This window comes from Emydura macquarii, unplaced genomic scaffold, assembly GCF_026122565.2.
Source record: "Emydura macquarii macquarii isolate MOO-44397 ecotype Brisbane River unplaced genomic scaffold, CSIRO-AGI_Emac_v2 contig_2768, whole genome shotgun sequence".
NCBI classification, from domain to species: domain Eukaryota; kingdom Metazoa; phylum Chordata; order Testudines; family Chelidae; genus Emydura; species Emydura macquarii.
Window position 1 is genome coordinate 4,701,849 of NW_027132905.1, and position 19,293 is coordinate 4,721,141.

General features: G+C 49.2%; 1 protein-coding gene across 2 annotated transcripts in view; it reads left to right on the forward strand.

Moving 5' to 3' along the window:
• Positions 1-19,293, forward strand: part of FLT4 (fms related receptor tyrosine kinase 4) — a 92,176-nt gene that overhangs the window by 53,183 nt on the left and 19,700 nt on the right. Inside the window, exons 9-14 of one of the 2 annotated variants that reach the window (XM_067567536.1) lie at positions 218-372; positions 1,513-1,675; positions 12,343-12,484; positions 16,072-16,180; positions 17,796-18,155; positions 18,449-18,595. In XM_067567536.1, the coding sequence (XP_067423637.1) occupies positions 218-372; positions 1,513-1,675; positions 12,343-12,484; positions 16,072-16,180; positions 17,796-18,155; positions 18,449-18,595 (1,076 nt within the window). The remainder of the gene's footprint in view (positions 1-217; positions 373-1,512; positions 1,676-12,342; positions 12,485-16,071; positions 16,181-17,795; positions 18,156-18,448; positions 18,596-19,293) is intronic. The other variant, XM_067567538.1, reaches the window with a different exon arrangement.

Below are 19,293 nucleotides of genomic sequence, written 5' to 3' on the forward strand. Positions count from 1 at the left end.
CCCTGACCTGTCATGTTCTTACCTCTCAAACAGCGAGCTGTCCCTAACTTAATTTCTTGAAAAACCTTGTAACTCCCCTCTGAGACGGCTCCCAGCATTAGCGACTGAAGCCCTCTGAGCACATTTTGCTGCCAGCATTAGTGCCTGGAGTCCTCTGGCTATATTTCAGTGCGATCGTTCCTCTCGGTATATGCATTTTCTCTCTGTTTCCCCTCAGGTACAAGGATGGCAAGTTAATTCCCAACAAGCAATCTCCCTATTCGATGCAGATCAAGGACGTGTCAGAACAGAACTCCGGGACTTACACCTTGGTTCTGTGGAACAGTCTGGCTGGGCTGGAGGAACGCATTAGCCTCCAGTTAATAGTCAACGGTAAGGAAGGATAAGGCAGAAAATGGCAGAAGTGTGCAGAGGCACCTGGCCAAAGGACCTTCCTGTTTTTCTTAGACCCAGTGGGCCAAACTCATTCCTGGAGTAACTCTTCTGAATTCATTAGCCCATTGTATTTGATTCACCAGGGATGTCACTATTCTGCAGAAGTCACAGTTTATGCCTCTCCGCCTTCCACCAATTGTAGCTAGATAATGACATGGCCTTTTCAGTGTGGCCTAGTGGGTAGAGCACTGGACTGGAACTCAGGAGACCTGGGTTTTATTTCCATCTCTGCCACTAGCCTGCTGGCTGACCCTGGGCAAGTCACTTCCCTTCTCTGTGACTCAGTTCCCCCATCTTTAAAACGGGGATAATGATACTGATCTCCTTTCTAAAGTGCTTTGAGATCTACTGATGAAATGTGCTAGATATTATTATCATCAGAGATTTCTCTGTCCCTGAACATGGAGCAATATAGAAAATGAAGGCAACCTCTTTTCCATGAGCAATCCTCCTTGTCTGCATGCACTTCTAAACTCTGATGGTGATGTGCCGGGTTTTGCAGCTATATCCCTGAACTGGTTTAGAAAAGTTCATGTAGGAAGGGCTGATGGAGGATGGTGAATGACACTGATTCTGACTAACACTTCACGTCAGGGCAAAATAGAAGCATGATACCTGGGATTTGGATCCATGTCCCTCTAGGTAGTTTGTGCCAGATTCACCCCTGATGCAACTCCATTGACCTCAGTGGAGTTACAGCGGGGGTGAATTTGATCCCTTGTGCATCCCTGCAGTGTGGAAACAATGAGGTGGAGCATGGAATTCTGGGATGCGAGGGGAAGGGATGGTCTAACCCTAATTAAGGTATTTTTAGCATCCACTGTAACTCTGCACATCACCTCTACATTGGGCCCACGAGCTCCAGGGATTAAAGACTATTGCATTAATTCATCACATCACCCAGAGCCTCCCAGCAGGTCACTGCATCTAGACCCAGTAGCCCTGAAAGCCAGGTTCTGGTGACCTGTCTTTTTAAAGGCCGGAACAGGGAGGATGTTCTGCCTGGAGTGGCGACTCAGCAAAACGGACTGTCGTGCTGATGCCAGATTACAGATATTGTCATTCTGCTGATTTCAGTTCCTCCACACATCCACGAGAAGGAAGCATCTTCCCCGAGCATCTATTCCCGTAGGAGCCACCAGGCGCTCACCTGCACGGTCTATGGCATCCCAGCACCAGAAGAGATCCAGTGGCAGTGGAGGCCGTGGAGGCCTTGCCGGATGTTCTCACGACGTAGCCTGTAAGTGCTCTTCCTCACCATCTTGGCCCTGGCTTCCTGGTGCTAGCTGCCAAGATCCCAGGCACGTCACTCAGGACAAGGCCTGGGCATATTCAGTCTACACAGAGCCGGTAGCCACTCAGAACTAAACTATGCCACTTGGCTGCAGTTCTGACTGGTGTGTGGCACATGTTGGGCATGATTCATTGGTTGGGGGAAGGCGGTGCTGTCTACCAGTTAAGAGAGGGAGTCAGGACTCCTGGGTTCCCTTCCCAACTAAGTCACTCTGTGACTTTGGTTATGCCACTTCACCTGCATGTGCCTCAGTTTCACCATCTGCTGGGCACAAAGCTCCAGTCCTGGATTTACCTGTGACTCACTGAGGTGAAAACGGCAATGGGTATGAAACTCCCTCAGCCTGTCCATTCACTTGGGATATGGAGGAAGAGACACTGAGCCCACCTGAAACAGACTCTTGGAGCGTTCCTGATGTGTCATCTGTCTAATCACTGACACTGTCTAATCACTGACACTAACACAGAGCCTGGGCCGTTTTCTCCTGGCTCCTCAACCATCTACTCCCAATGCTTCCTGTGAGGTCAGGACCTCGCTACACTCCAAGACATTTGTAATAATAATACCTAACACTTTACAAACCTTAACTGATCCTCACGTTATCTCTGTTGGGGGGAGAGGTGAGTATTATTATCCCCATTTTGCAGATGGGGAATCTGAGTCAGAGAGTCCAAATGACTCACTAAAGGCCATACCACAAGCCCATGCATGGCAGAGCCAGTGTCTGGTGAAATCCACTAGATCATGCTGCTTTTGCAATCAGCCAGCAAAATACAAAGCACTAGGAAACCGAAGGGCTTCCTCTTACCCCATTCCTACTCAGAGGGGCAAACACCAGCCCAGAATCATACAGGTGATGAGCATCAGTGACAAATGACTTATGCAGAATCTAGACTCAGGTCTTGCTTCCGGCATGTCTCCTATTAGAAAGGTCAAGGTCAGAAGTCTGGGGTGTTTCACTTTGGTATCTAAGTGGTTAACCTCTGAACTGGGAGAAGAAACATCCTGAAGCGGTGTTAGGAAGCTGCTGTCTCTGCAAGGGCGAGGAAGGGCAGCCCGTGAGCGTAAGTGTCCCTGGATCCTTACCACAGAGCTTCGGGGACTGGAAGGGATGGAAGGAGCGGCTCTGACTGAGTTAGAGCTTGGGTGACCTGTGTCCTACCCACACCTAGCGCGTCTGATGCTGCATTACTGGGTGCGTTCATTTCATTATTGGGTGCGTTCATTTCAATTCATGTTGCTCAGGGGAGCAGGAGAATTTCATTATTCTTCTCGGCGGCCTGGTTCCCATGTGTATTCCACTGTGGGGTACACATGCGCTCCGTGTGCCTGAGAGCGGAAGATTTGTGATAGCAGTGTCTGTTAGCCCACGCCCGCACTCTTCGTCTCCTTGTGCGCCGGACAGAGGGTAGAAGGAGCGGTGCAGACCAGCTGCCTCTCCAGTTCCTTTCTACCGCCACGTGGTCTGAGACGTTACCCTCCAGTGTCCACGAAGCTAACCTCGGACATGGAATCTGTAAATATTGTAAAAGAAAAATGTTGTTGGTTAGGTGTTCGTTTTAGACTTAGTTTAGTTAGTTAGAATTCAACACACACACACACACACACACACACACACACACACACACACACACACACACACACACACACACACACACACACACACACACACACACACACACACACACACACACACACACACACACACACACACACACACACACACACACACACACAGAGCTAGGATTATGCCTAGGATTCTAGGCTTCAAGAACTGTATGTCCTGCCCGCAGTCCTTCCTCATTAGTGACAACCATCAGAGGTACCTACGCTGCCTTGGAGAAGCTAAGTGCAGTATCGGCTGCTCCTTTCCCAGCCAAACCCGGCAAGCGAAGGAGTTCAGATTTAGGAAACATCTCCTGGAGTGTGCTATGAGGCCCCAGTCTGATCCGGACCCAGCAGATCCGCCTGTAGGTCGGGCAGAGGTGTTGAGGAGCACTCCACCTAGCACTACCACTTCTGACAGAGTGGTGAGCAAAGACGGAGCCAAAGTCTCCTCTTCTCAGGCTCACCACCAGGATAGGGAGCTCTCTTACAAGCCTAAAGAGAAATCCCCCATGTCTATGAGGCAGGTTGTATCTCCAGTGCCTTCCAAGTGGGATGATTCTTCAGGAGTGGTTCCAGGAGACTCAAGGGCCCACAGGAGTCATGGTACAAAGAATAAGGGTGCCCTCCCCATCAGCACCATTGACAGGAGTGAGACCACTGGTGCCAAGCAAAGAGAGACATGAGCCAAGGCCAGGATAATCACCTGTACCTGCAAAGGTCAAACACTGAGAATCATGCTGTCACGAGAATGTGTGCTAGCCTGGGGGCAGACTGTCAAAAAGCAGGGCAGAAACTTCAAAGTGGATGTATGTTCAATAATTAGATTTCACCAACCTAGTATCAAGTGTGACTTCCTAAAGCACTATAACAGTCTTACCATGGAGTCACAGACAATCCATGTGGGCATTCCAGTCTACTTTGCCACCCAGGCAATCTGGACTATGTGATAGGTGGTCACTTTACACCAAACATCACAATAATATTTAGGTTACCCCCAGTCCCAAAGTATCAATCCCATGTCATTTGAACTCAGATCTCAAACCAAAGACAATGCCTGCAGCCAATCCTGTAATAAACTAACTAAAGATTTATTAACTAAGAAAAGCAATGAGAGTTATTTACAAAGTTAAAACAGGAAACATGCACACACAAAGGAGTTTCAGTCTTAGATTTATAAAGGTAATATAAGCATCTATAAAAATTCCAGAGGGGTAGCTGTCTTAGTCTGTATACTGCAAAAACAATGAGAATTCTGTAGCACCTTAAAGACTAACAAATTTCTGCGGGCAAAAGCTTTCATGGGCTGCAAGATGCATCTGAAGAAGTGGGTTGCAGCCCACGAAAGCTTATGCCCGCAGAAATGTGTTAGTCTTTAAGGTGCTACAGGACTCTCGTTGTTTTTTCATCTATAAAAAGCAGCTCTGTCCCTTAGGGCTAACCCATGCCAAGCAGCACGGTGATCTCTTGTTTATGTTTAGGAATCTTTGACTCCAGAGTCCAGACCAAGTTTCTCTTTGTCAGGGATTTTTTATCCCCTTCACCCCAGATTCCAAACTGATGGGATGAGTTCATGTCCAGGTTTCCTCTTCCTGGAGAGAGTTAGGAATGCAATCAACAAGGTCTCTGTCCTTTGCTACACAATGCCTCATTTGCCTTCAGTGGGCCATCTGGTGTGCAGAATAAGCCCTTTACCTTAATTAATGCTGCTTTTTCCTGTTTGGTGAGTTACGCAATCTCAGAGGATTACGATGCAAACACTCAGTATAACTTTATACCATGGGATACAGACATTATTAGTAGGATTAATGCTACATGCCGCATTCTATGAGCATCCCAGAAAGTCTCAACACTAAACACATTCTTCTAAAGCTAATATCTGTTTTAACTACACTAACCGGCAGATGAACCAGGCTGGTTTCCAGCTGTGCATTTGTCAGTGTCCAGTGAAGCCCTGGGCATTGGCATGAGCTGGCACCTGGTCTGGCAGCATCACAAACCCTATGCACCGTCAGTACTGACACACTCACATAAGGAAACGTCAGCTTCCAAGGGCCTTTCTGTGACAGCTCTAAAGGTGCACAGAGAGAAGACTCTTCACACCCCAACGGCTAATGATAGGTGCATTACTCTGGATGATGTCATAATCCTTCCAGATCAGAATCTCCCCTCCTATCAGACCCAGTCCTTACAAAGGAGATGCTGACACTATCTCTCCACGAACACTACAAGACAGGTCAATCTCCTCTTCCTTAGCAGTTGGGGTATTTCCATATCTTCACACAACGCACAGTCAACCTGTGGAACTCCTTGCCAGAGGATGTTGTAAAGGCCAAAACTATAGTGGGGTTCAAAAAAGAAGTAGATAAGCTCATGGAAGACAGGTCCATCAATGGCTATTAGCCAGAGGAGGCAGGGATTGCTATTTGCCACTGGCTGGGGATGGCCAATGGGATGGATCATTTGATGATTCCTGTTCTATTCATTCCCTCTGAAGCCCCTGGCATTGGCCACTGTTGGAACGGAAGACAGGATGCTGGGCTAGATGGACCATTGGTCTGACCCAGTATGGTCATTCTTATGTTCTTATGATAGCACCACCATTGGAGGAGCCCACATTTTCCTCTTTGGGGGAATCTGACATGGGGAAATCTGACATCACCTCCATTGAGATATGTGAACCCAGATAGAGGATCCAGAATCGCCTGGACCTTGCCATGATCTTATAAGATGAGGTGCCCCTACTCCTCGACCATTGATACTCTGTGCTTGGGGACCTCCTCAACCTATGTTGGATCCCTCTCACTGGCCATACTGGGGACCATGGGACCTGTAAATGCAATATCCTGAATCCATGCAGTCTCACTGTAAATCACATCATCCCTCCTCCTCCAGAGATCAGCCAGAGCTCCCTCAGGAACCCAGGGAAGAGGAGGAGAAAGTGCTGGATCCAGTAGTACTGCTGGTCCCAACAGGAATACCATCATCATCTTCTGATGAGGCCGTTGCCACCACAAGCCTTCTATCACCAAAGCGGATATGAACCCCCACAGAAGCAGCAGAGGATTCAGAGACCCAAACACAATGTTCCTCCTCCCTCCTCCTCCCAACCACAGCCTCCCACTAAGAGATATTTTTGAAGAGACCCTCGAGAGCTGAGAATCACCTCAGACGCCATTTCCTACCAACATCCCATCTGGTGGCCATCTAGCCCAATTTCCCCATATTTGGTGAAGGATAACAGACAGATCGTTCTCTGCATCATCCCTTTTGGCTACACCATAGAGTCACCCCCCACCCAAGGAAACCTTCCTTGTCCCTTTCCAGGGACAGTGATGGTGTACAGACCCCACAGAGATGAGTAAGGCGCTAGAGCGGGCCTGTGCGCAGGGCTCACCCCTCCCCTCTGACCCTGTCAATCATGTTTGGTAGGGAGGAAACTGCAGTCAGTTGTTGGGGAGATCATCCTGAGCAGGAAACGTCTGGAGCAATTTCTGAAGTCACAGGGGGAACACCCATCCAGGAGATCTTTGCCCCAACCCTAGTAGAGAGTGCAGCAAACTCCCAGGATAGACCTGACAGAACAAGCCCAGTTCAGCTGCCCAGCCAGAAGGACTTCTCAAAAATTGCTACACAGACAGCCCCGAGGTAAGAAGGTACTGTTGGCCTTTCCCCTTTTGAGTTGGCTCTGGGAAGAAGTTATTCTTGGGTTCACTGGGACATTTAACTTTTCTTTTGATCCCCCAGTAGAAGGCACTTAAGAAGACCTGCACAGGGCAGGTTTCCCTTTGCAAGAAATAAGACACAGGCCTGTTCTTTAAGCCACCCAGTGGAAATAACTGGGTATGGCCAGGGTATCCCATCATCTGGGAGAAAAACTGAAGGGGACTTTTTTACAGGGACCACTCTCACAAGATACTCATCAGGAGGTAGATTCCCTCCTCCAGCAGGGAACCATAACACCAGTACCACCTCAGCATCAGGGGAAAGGATTTTATTCCAAATATTTCCTCATCCGCAGGAAAAAGGGATCCTTCTCATCTTTGACTTCTGGCAACCCTATCCGCAGATTGAAATTTCCCACCTCAGAAGAGATTGATTACAGACATGAACTGCTCAAGAGTCCAAGATGAACAGAACCCCCCTGGAATCAAGACCTGTCCGAGAGGTCTACAAACAATTCTTACGGCTCAGACAATCCCAATATATTCAAGTGATGCCAACCAACGTGACAACAGGGTTCTACATCAACAAGCAAGAGGAACTGAGATCTACCCCCTCTGTACATAGAGGCGGTCAACCTGTGGAAGTAGTGTATTCATCACCAGATCACTCTATTAGCAGTACACTTCCTGAGAATACACAATACGTTAGCGGACAGCCTCAGCCACCAGGTCTCGATTGACCACGAATGGTAACTATACAACTCAGTGGTAAAGACTATATTCGGATAGGGATTCCCATCTTGGGACTTGTTTGCATCATCAGATGACAGAAAGAGCAAGATATACTGCTACATGGGAGTACAAGGTCGGGACTCCGAAGAGGATGTCCTCCTAATCTCATGGGCAGGACCTGGAGGTTACACCTTTCCACCCATTCCTCTCTGATCTTGAGTCCTCAGAAAGATTCAGCCGGAGAGGGCGGTGATCACTGATCACTCCCAGATGGCCCAGACAGTTTTGGTTCCCCAACCTTCTCCAGCTGCCCTCCCGTCCACCCATCATTATCCAATCTTTTCCAGACCTCTTGACACAAGACCAGACATCCCCATCCAGATTCCCTCCTCTTCACGGCTTGGTATTTGGATGGGCGTAGAATCTAGAGCCGACATGTTCTGTAGTAGCTCAAGCCATCCTTACGTATAGTCGGAAGGAATCCACCAGAAAATGCCACTTCACTAAGTGCAAGAGGTTTTCTATTTGAGTTCAGCATCGCCAGACGCACCCGGAAGAACTGGACATTCCCACTACTCTAGACTTTCTGCTCACCCTGAAGACCTCAGGTCTTTCCTTTAGCTCCCTACAATTGCACTTGGTGGCAACTAGCACCCGCTACCCCCAACTGACATCCACTCAATTTTCACCCATCCAGCGACTGAACATTTTCTAAAGGGTTCAGTTAGAATCTTCCCTCTAGTTACTAAACCTACTCCCACATGGGATCTTAACGTGGTCCACTCAGTGTGAACTGAATCACCGTTTGAACCATTAGCTACATGCTCGCTAATGATCAATGGCCGCCCTTCTAGTGGCCATCACTTTGGCTAGAAGGATTGGAGAATTAGGAGCCCTTACAGCTGATCCACTTCACACAATTATCTATAACGCTAAGGTTTTTGGTGAGACTGCTCACAAAGTTCACCCCTGATGTAATCTCGGCCTTTCGCCTAAAGCAGACACTACACCCACCTGTCTTTTTTCTGAAGCCACATGCTGCTAACGAGGAACGCAGACTCCATTTCCTGGATGTACACCAGGGGGTGGCATTTTACTCACTTAGGAAATCGCATGGCCTGGTTGTGTCATTAGCAGAAGAGACGAACAATCTCTTCCCAGAGATTGTCCAAGTGGATTTCGAGCTGTCTGCTGCTCTGTCGGTAAGCTGATACCCCTCCCCCCAAGGGGTGAAGGCCCACTCTACCAGAGCCAAGGCAGCTCCAGGAGCCTTGCTTCATGAAGTGCCAGTTGGTGACATCTGTAAAGCAGTGGACATGGAACCTCTATCCAAACCTTCACAAGACATTAGGCCCCCATTTAAGCCTCTGCAGCCGATGCATCCTTGGATCGGTTGTCCTTCAGCCATATATGCCGTGTAGGTCCTTGCACCCTCCTCCTCAGTGAACACTAGTTGTTAGTCACCCACAGTGGAATACACATAGGGACCAGAGCTTGAAGAAAAAAGAGAGGTTACGTTCCTTGTGTAGGAACTACAGTTCTTCAAGAAGTGTGCTTCTGGTTCTCTTCTGCATTCTGCTACCTGCCCTCCTTCCCCTCTGCTTTGGATCCTTTACTCGTGATTCGCAGTAGAGAAAGAACTGGAGAGGCAGTTGGTTCACACTGCCCCATACATCCTCTGTCTGGAGCACAAGGAGATGAAGAGAACCAATGGACGCTGCTAGCAAAAATCTTTCCATCTCATATGTAGAACACATGCATACCCCAGAGCAGAATAAGATAGGGACCATGCAGCTCAAAGAACTTCAGTTACTATACAAGATAAGTAATCTCTTTTTACATGAAGGAACTTTGCTTCTGAAGGTGCTGACATCAGGGGGACCTCAAAGTCTGCCAGCTGCTAAGCACAGTGACAATGCAAGCAAGAGCTACTGATTCATGGAGAAAATGCCAAATTTCGGTGGCTTTCCAGTGTTTGAGTGCAGAAAGTTTTCTCAGCTGGCACAGAGGGAGTGAGCTAGGAAGAGATGGCTCTGAGGCTCTGTCTCCCTTCTCGACCTGCCAGCTCTCCCCAGCAGAGCTCGCCGCTGCCTGGAAAGCTGGGAGGAGATCCAGACAAGGTCACAGAAAGTTGTTTAGAAAAATGTGCTAAACCGTATAGACGAACGGTGGCTGTTGGGTGAAAATGACCAGCACCAGGCTGGGTCTTTGTAACTCAGAATCATACAGTACAGTGGGAACGGGGAAATGTTCTCCTCTTGAAGCAGCCTTTGACGTATGGACTCTGCAAGCGGAGCAGTAGGGGCTCTGTGGCATAGGAGTGCCTCTGCTCTGCCCTTGACCCCTCTGACCAAAGTAGGAACTGGGTGAGGCTTTGAAGAGAATCCCGGCCAGCCTTGCTTGGCTGAAGGAAGCTCCCTAGAATACAGGGCCCTGAGGAGGATGGGTTGTAAAGGTCAAGAATCAATGAGTGGCCCTGTCTACACTGGACTTTCTCCTGGGAAGTTTCCCAGTGTAGCTAGCACTGGGGCAGGCGTCCTCATGAGAGCAGCAGTGGGTGCATTAGTGTAGACAGGCTCTTTTAGCCCGGTGGTATCTAACCCTGCTCAGAGCAGATGACATGGAGGTTAAACATCCAGTGGCCCCTGCTGCCTTTTTGACCTCAGTGCGCCTGCTGCGGCTTCCACCCGTGGAACTGCACGAAGAGGACATTGTAGGGGAAAAGACTTAGTGGAGATACAGCTAGAGAGACGGACGTGGGGAAAGGAGCCAGCAGAGAGCAGAACAGGAGCGCAGGAGAGTCTCGGAGCTTGGAGGAAATGGCGCGCCAACGCAAATACCTAGGCCACGAAGGTTCTGTCGTAACTGGTGAGGAAACCAGTGCGTTCCCAATAGCACGTGAACACTCAGTGGCCCTGTCAGGAAGCAGAGGGGCCGATGATTTATGAGCACTGTCTCCCAAGGCCACAATGTTTCTGCTTCGTGCAGCTCCAGAGGATGCAGGAGGCTTCTTCCTGACTTCCTGTTGTTTACACAGATTCCTGCCGTTGCCCTTGGGGCACTCAGACTGCAGGGCACTTTGCCCCGTGCTACCAGCCGCCGCTGCTTGGAGAACGCCCTGCGCAGCCCCGTCCCCTGATTCTCACTCACTGGCACCCCAGGCTCACGCTGCTCATCCTCCGTGCAGAAGCCTCTCATGCATGCAGCGAGCAGACATCCCTGTGCCTGATCCCATGGAGGTTCTGGATCTTCCATCGCCCCCTTGGTTCTCAGCACACACTGCACTCCCTGACCCACCAAAGCACACCCTCCTCACTGCATGCCTTAGTGCACGTGCGGTTCTGAAACACACACAGCCCTGGTAGGCCTGGCTGCAGTTTGTATCCAGGTTCCCTGTCGGGACTGGGTTCTGCACTGCCATAGGGTCAAAGACTGAACCCTCCCTTCCCTGTACCCCTGGCATCAGTGGTCACAACCCGGAAGGCTCTGGTGCCAAGGTGAATCGCTCAGTCCTGTTTCTTTTAGCCGCGTGCAGCAGCTGTCTTTGAGACATTTCCCCTTCGCCCCAGGAGTGGGCTTCGGTGGATTAGAGCCCCCAGGTACGGGACTGGAACATCTGCTAAGATTACCCAGCCCCAAGCCACGTGGTGACCTTGACACGCTGAGTGCTCTGAATCAGGCTCAGAAGAAACATCATATGGATCTAGGCCTCGCTACAGAGAAAACCAAACCGGGACAGAGCCAGAAACTGAGCCTGGCACAGCTGACGGGCCTTCGTTCCCACTGCAGCAGGGTTGGCCGCCACCCAAGCCGTCCCCTCGCGGCTAGAGGCCGCTCTGCAGTGCGACTGTTGTCTCCTTCCTGGGGTCTCTTAGCCAAACTCAAGACACTTCAAAGGCAATTGAAACATATCCTCGCTGGGGTTCAAGTTAGTCACTCTTTCAGCATGCGCTGGCCCTCCAGGCCCTGACCCCAGTTCAGTGTCTCTCTCCCTTTCGTTAGGAGTTCCCACCCCTTTCCCCCAGTTCAAAGTCTCTGCAAGAGCTAGACTTGCTCCTTGCAGCAGCTGCTTCTTCCAGCCGGCTACAGCTTTTCAGGCCTCTCCTTCCTGAACATCCCCCCCCTTACTGCACCCACCTGCTGCCCTTCCTAGGGAATTTCCTGATTCAAGTGGGGCTTATCCTGTCATCAAGGCTGGCTGAGACCCAGGTCCCCCAGCTAAAGGGCAAGCCACCACATCCCCCTCCTCCAGCATTAGGGGGAAGGATGATTTTGTGGTCAAGGCAATGGCCTGGGAGTCAGGTGCCTAGGAGTCGCATCCTCTCTCTCTGCCTCAGTTTCTCCATCTAAGGCTGAATCATCTGCTTACCTAGGTCATGGGAGTGTCCTGGGTCTCACTGGTGTCTGCAGCACGCCCAGGTGCAAAGCACCATAGAAGTATTGCTACTGAGAGAGCTTTCCTTGTTCCAGGAAATCCTGTTGGTTCCAATGAAAGGAGGACTCCAGCTCCCGGTCCTGTCCTACAGAGTTGAGTGCCATCAGTTGGTCTCATTCTCAGCTAACACCCTCTCTCCCTGCCCTTCTTCTTTTGCATGGCTGCCGGATGAGCAGTAGCAAGCAGCGGGCCGCCAGGCGCCATCAGCGGGACCGGATGCCTGAGTGCAAGGACTGGAAGGACGTGTCTCAGCAGGATGCTGTGAACCCCATCGAGAGCATCGACACCTGGACAGAGTCCGTGGAAGGAAGAAACAAGGTGAGTCTCTTTCTCTGTATCCCGCACAGCCCGTGCTCATGATGTGAAATCTCTCAGCCATGATTAGCCGCACGAATAGCTTGCCTGGGCAGTCTCTGATGGCATCAGGTTATCTAGTGGTTACAGAATAATGAGAAGCAGTACCCATGTGTCTGCCAACAACTAAGCTGTGAGACAAAAGTACCAGCCCTGCCAAAGACCAGAGAGAGAGGGGCCTGAGACACGGAAAGGCAGGCAATATCATGTCAAATGTCTGGGGTCATTCTCTCCTGCCTGACATGCACTTCCAGCTTGTCTCTGCCAAACCAAACTAGACAGAAAATGGTTTCCCTTTGCATCAGCGATCCCTTGCACTCCAGAGACAGGCCGCTATCCTACCTCATTCTGCCTCGAATGTCCCGCCCTTCAATCCCACAAACAGGCATCACGTCTCAGAAGCAGAATGCCGGTATTAAAGTAGGAATAAATCAGTTAATTTGGGGGGAATCAGCCCACTAGTGCTGACCAGTCACCAAGCCCCCCAGAAAGAGGGAATAGGGACTAAGGGCTGATGGAGAAACCTCTAAACATCCCAGGAAAATGCCTGTCTCCAGTTGTGCATTTCACTTGCTTGTTTGGGATGAGGGAAGAGCCAGTGAACAAAGGTTATGTGGAAATCCTGGCCTGAATCCACTGCCGCTTTGTGAATGAAAATGTGTTTGTACATGAGGTGCCCCGGGAATCCGAGAAGTTCCATTGGCTTTCGCACTGCGTTTCCTCTCTGGAAGGGACATCTCTCCCGCTTTCTGATGTGTGGCCCTACAAAAGCATGGCCAGCACTCAATAGCTGTTTCTTTCCATCCCCCTGGTAGCCATAAGAGTCAGTGCTTTCTGCACTCCTTCATGACTAACTTCCTGTTCAAGGCTAGAGTGTTCAACACCAAACACACACAGAGGGACGCAGGCTCAAGAACAAACAAATGGCTCCGAGTTTCCTAAAGTCACTTCCTGTTTTCATACACACCTCCAAAGTCACTTCCTGTTCCAAGGTCCCAGCCAGGAATCCGTCACTGTGCCAGAAAGGGTGATGGACAGGAAGATGCTGCCTATGCGTCTGCTCAGAGCAGTTCTGAATCGGGGTTAGTGGCTCGGTATCCACACCCGGAGCTGGATGTGAACTGGTGACAAACAGGTGTATCGGGAGATGGTCATGGAGCCTGGAACCTCCTAGCATGGTTACCATCTAGTCCCTTGTTCCTCTGCTCTTCTTCTTCTTCTTCTTCTTCTTTTCCCTTCTTCTTTCCTCCTCTATCCCTTGTATTCTTCACCTCTGCCCTCCCCACTCCTCTGCATGTTAGATGTAACTTTAAATGTAAATATTCCAAAATTCCAAGTCAGATAGTGAAGCCCGCACGGGAGTTACCAAAGCTCTGGAAGGAGAGAATGCTGCTGCTTGTGTTGGGAAGTTGTGTCCCCAAAGGTGTCTCCCACAATTCATTCTGCAGGCCCCTGATATAGAGGTGTTGCGAGGGACCCCCCCCCCCCTTCTGAACCTACAAAGTCTGACTGTTGGGATCACTCTTCATTCTTGAGGCCTTCAGGATGGGCTCTCCAGTCCCGGGTGGTCCACAGACCACAGTTTGAGAACCTCCAGTCAGATTTTAGTATCATATGGTATTGAAAAATTGGCAAAAAAGGTCATTATGTTCAATGGTGGGTTCAGTATACAGTCTATATAGAAAGATGTATGTGACATGCAAAAATCCCCATATTAATGCAAAATTATGGGTGTAGAGCAAAAATCACAAATGTCAGAAAATGCAACACGTAAGGTTCCAACAATGTTAACTCAGCCATTTTGCAGACATATAGTATTTTCTCTGCCTATTTATTCTGGATAACTGCATAGCTTAGTATGTTACTGCGCTAGATCCCAAAATGTATATTATAAAATGTACAGAATTCATAGTGTGGGCAAATTATTTTTGTTGGCAAAACTTAAATTTTTGCATTTTCTTGCTTGTTTTAGACATTGCGTCGTATTTTTTTGCATGCAATTATCTTGTTGTTTTCATAGACTCTAAGGTCAGAAGGGACCATAATGATCATCTAGTCTGACCTCCTGCACAATGCAGGCCACAGAATCTCACCCATCCATTCCTGTAATAGACCCCTAACCTATGACTGAGTTATTAAAGTCTTCAAATCATGATTTAAAGACTTTAAGGTACAGAGAATCCACCAGTAAGTGAGCCATGCCCCATGCTACAAGGAGTAGAATAAAGAGTGAAGGAAAAGAAATTGCCCATGCTCGTACTACAATGTATTTTTAAGGGAATGCACTTAATAACATACAGCTTTGAAGCTCACACTGAGTGAGGTGAATAGGTTGGAGGAAAAGTGAATTCCAGCCTTTAGTGTTGCTTGTTGTTATTTTTCTGGAGACCTTTCCATGCTGTTCCAGGGGCCTCGGGCATTGGTGCACTTCAGTCCCTCCTATCCTCTGCCTGTGATACGAAATACGCTAATCTCCTGTGGGCTGTGATATTTTTGGTCTAATTTCAGTTGCTGGGCTTAGTGTGCAGGTGTTGGGTGGTATCGGTGGCCGATGATATACAGGAGATCAGACTAGATGATCTGAGTGTCCCTTCCGGCCTTAAACTCTATGACTCTGAGTTTGAACTAAGAGAAGAGCAGCACATCTGCTTACTTTGCATTGGCTGTACCTTGGCCATGAGGAAAGAGAGAAGGATTTTAAATCCTTTTAAAACCTTTTAAATGACAGCTTGGAATTTACAGAATGAAGAAAAAATTACAGCAGGCTCTAAAATGGTGAGATGCACAATGTTTTCACACCCCTGATTTTCTCTGGATGCTAAAGAACCCTCCTCAGAAAAACACTTTAAGCATATTCTCAAGTCCCCGTGACTTCAGTGGGACTTCAAGCACGTGCTTTCCTGTATAGGGGTGCTTTCCTGAATGAGGGCAGTTCTGCTCTGAGACGCAGCTGTAAAATGATACTGAGGCACTCCGTGTTCAGATGTGCTCACTTTACAAATAAAAAGATAGGAAGAAACAATGTGCAAGTCCTGCAAACTAAACCTAGGGAATCAAGCTGAGCTCTTTCCTTCTCACTCCTTGTCACCCGGAATAAAGATTCAGCAGGCCATATCGAGGGCTCAGGCACACCTATTGTCTCCATAATCTTCTGTGGACTTGCTCCATGTCTGACTGATGGGAATTTAGTGTCTGACGCACAAGAGAATCCTCCTGTGCATCCAGAATCCTCTTGTGCATGTGGAATTTAGTGTCTGATGCACAAGAGAATCCTCTCTGGTAGCCGTGGTGGCTCTGCAGTGCTAAGAGGAGTAAAAAGCAGCAGAAAGGTATTGCTGTTGCAAGAGTCAGCCGAGGTACGTTGAATAGGAAGGGGCCATTTTTGCACAATCGCTTTTCAGAGTAGAACATCACGTTAAGGGTTTTTTGGGGGAAGGAGGGAGGATTTTGCTGTTTGTGTTTTGCTGCCTGTCCCATTGTCGCCTGAGAGCAGTGAAGATCCTGTCTCTCCCCTCACCATCATTCACTCTGACATTCACTTCCTTTATCAGACGGTCAGCAAACTGGTGATCCAGGAAGCCAATGTTTCCGTCATGTACAAGTGCGTTGCCTCCAACAAAGTGGGTAGAGATGAACGGCTCATCTACTTCTATGTGACCAGTGAGTATCACCCGATGCCAGGGAGGTCTGTCCGTTTGTCTTGGGTCCCTCATATAGGCGGGTCCCAAGCCCCTTAGGGTTTTATTAAACTCCACCTGGAAACCTTAAGGCAGCCAGTGCAGATCCCAGAGAACTGGTGTCATATGCTCACCATGAGAAATTTGTCTTAGCAAGCCGGTTGCATTCTGCACTAGCTTCGGCTTCCACGTTAATTTGAGATGTAACCCCGCATAAAGAGTCCTGAAGTAAGCTAATCCCCAACTGGCAAAGGCACAGGTCCTGGGAGCAAATTTAGTGTTTAAAGTAAAATGTCATTCTCTTCTAGGCAGACATAGATGGGGATTAGGGGATAAACCAATTTGTCCGTTGCTGCAGGGGTTTTTTTATTCAATACTGGAAAACGGTGCACAGGTCAGCATCTTCTGGGACACCACATGTTAGTCACTGATTGTGAATCCTCTCTCCTTACACTATCCTGCCTGCCTCCGTGCAGAGAGTTCACAATCTTATTCTGCAATAATGGTAAAGTCAGAGCAGGCAACTCCCAAGCGTGTCTGATGCAACAGTACCCTCTAGTGCTCTATACTGGAACTTCACTGTTCCCAATTTGCGTCCGGGTCCTGAGCTACTTGGCAGGGGAATTCTGAGAGATGAGTTTGATATAGTTGAGTTTTTAAAAGCTGGACACTGACAGTGTTGGCTAAAGCCAGGGATCGTGCAGGAAAATGCTGTGTAAACCTCCTTTACACAGTCCTGACCAGCAATACTCCCTGATGTTACAGGCTCATGTCCCTGCTCTATAGAGATTGGGAGTTTGACAGGATTTCATGGCGATTTTGTGACCGAGGGCTGTCTGGATTACATGCTGTTTGGGGTGGAGCCTTTCTACAAAGAGCCCAGCACATGACCGGTGCTATCCGAATAATTAATAACAACATTGAACACACACAGTCAGTATTGGTGTATGCAGATATTTCATTTGCATATGCAAATTGGGTAACTGCATCCCAAGTAGCCTTCTGCATGTGCACTTGCCTGGTTTGTATGCACAAATGCCTGTTTGCACGTGCAGGTGGTTGGGTACAAAGACGTTTTTGCAGGAGTGGTTTAGAACCCTGTGTTTGTGCAGGAGTGGTTTAGAACCCTGTGTTTTTGCAGGAGTGGTTTAGAACCCTGTGTTTGTGCAGGAGTGGTTTAGAACCCTGTGTTTGTGCAGGAGTGGGTTAGAACCCTGTGTTTGTGCAGGAGTGGTTTAGAACCCTGTGTTTGTGCAGGAGTGGTTTAGAACCCTGTGTTTCAGTATCTGGCCAGGGAAGTAACCACTGAAAGCTAAATTTGGACCCTGCAACCTTATTTCATTTGTGACCTAATCTTAATTTGAGCCTAGGCCTTCAGTGCATCATCTATGACTCCTCTTAGCTTTAGCAGTTTCTTAGCAGCAGCATGCAGGCGACAGCTGTGCTTTGGGAAGGGTTTTTTTAATCCCTGTCTATATACAAGATGGATTCAGAGTATTAAGCACAGGGAGACGGTTCCACCCCGTAAGGCAGCGATGCACCGTGGAGCCTTAAAATCTCAGTCATGCATCCGTTTCCTTCCCTTGCCTTCCTGGCAGCCATTCCGGATGGATTTGAGATTGAGTCTCAGCCCTCAGAGGAGCCCATTGAGGGACAGGACCTGAGGCTGAGCTGCAATGCTGATAACTACACCTACGAGAACCTTCAGTGGTACCGGCTGAACCTCTCGAAACTGCACAGTGAGGAAGGCAACCCGCTAGTCCTTGACTGCAAGAACGTCCACCACTACGCAACCAAGATGCCAGGGGAGCTGCGCTTCGAACCTGACTCCAACAATGCGGCCCTGCTGCTTACCATCCCCAGCATCTCGCTGGGGGAAGAGGGGGACTATGTGTGTGAGGTGCAGAACCGAAAGACCAGAGAGAAACACTGCCACAAAAAATACATCTCTGTGCAGGGTGAGGCGCGTGGGAGCAGGCAGCGTGACTCTGTGATGGGGGGAGCGATGCAGGGCAAGGAGCATCCAGGGAAGCACCGGGATGGGGTGAACAAGGCATGAGGGTGCTAGCCGTGAGAGAGCTCTCAGCACTGCCTGTCTCAGCCTCACCCAGCATGGGCTAGGTACTCGAAATGTGTGGTAGGACCCTCTAGAATTCTTTCCCCTGAACCGTACGGGGCTGAGATGCTCTGCAAAACAAACAGCCTCCTGCTTGTCTTTAATCTTCTCTTTCTCTGGTCACTACTCCTTTAGCCCTCGAAGTCCCCAGACTGAAGCAGAACCTGACGGACATATGGGTGAACGTCAGCGACTCGATAGAGATGCGCTGTAAGGTGGATGGCACTCACGTTCCTGACATCAGCTGGTATAAAGACGAGAAGCTGGTGGAAGAGGTTTCAGGTATGGCTGGTTCAAGGGGGACGGAGTTGAGGTCAGAGAATCTTCTTCCAAAGGACAGTCAGGCAATCCAGAATAGATTTATGGTCCCGCCATGCCCCTGTCTAGACCCCGCTACTAGATAGCTGGGCTGGAATATGGTTTTTAACCGGGTTCTGCCACAATTTGACTGTGTCCTCACTGGCCAGCCAGACTGCATTAGGATCTGGCTGAGGCACAGTTGCGTCTATGCCATGCTTACACACAGCTGGTAACTTGAGTTCAGAGGCCTGTGCAGACAGGGTCTTATTGATGGAGTTGCTGAACTACGGGGTGTAGTTAGATGCTGTCTGTAGTCCAGCTGAAAATGAAGGCTCTGTCAGTAAATAGATACCATGGCAGCTAAATACTGGTGCAGCTAGCAGCTTCTGGCTTATTTTCCCCGAACAGCCTGGTGGTTTTGGTCTGAGAAGTACAGTTTAGTCATGTAACGAAGCTGGGTGGTGGATTGCCAGGGGGGCTAGTCTGTGGCCTGGTTTAGCTGCACGGCTGTAGGGCAAAAAAAAAAAATCCTTGTTCACACCACTCAAGGGAAACTTGCTGGAGCCCAGCTAGCAACACTCACGTTTGCCGGCAGGTGTTCAGCCGTGGTGTGGAAGGGCCCAAGGCAGAGGGCATGCTCCAAATGGGATGATTTCCTAGATGGTGCTGTGCACATCTGA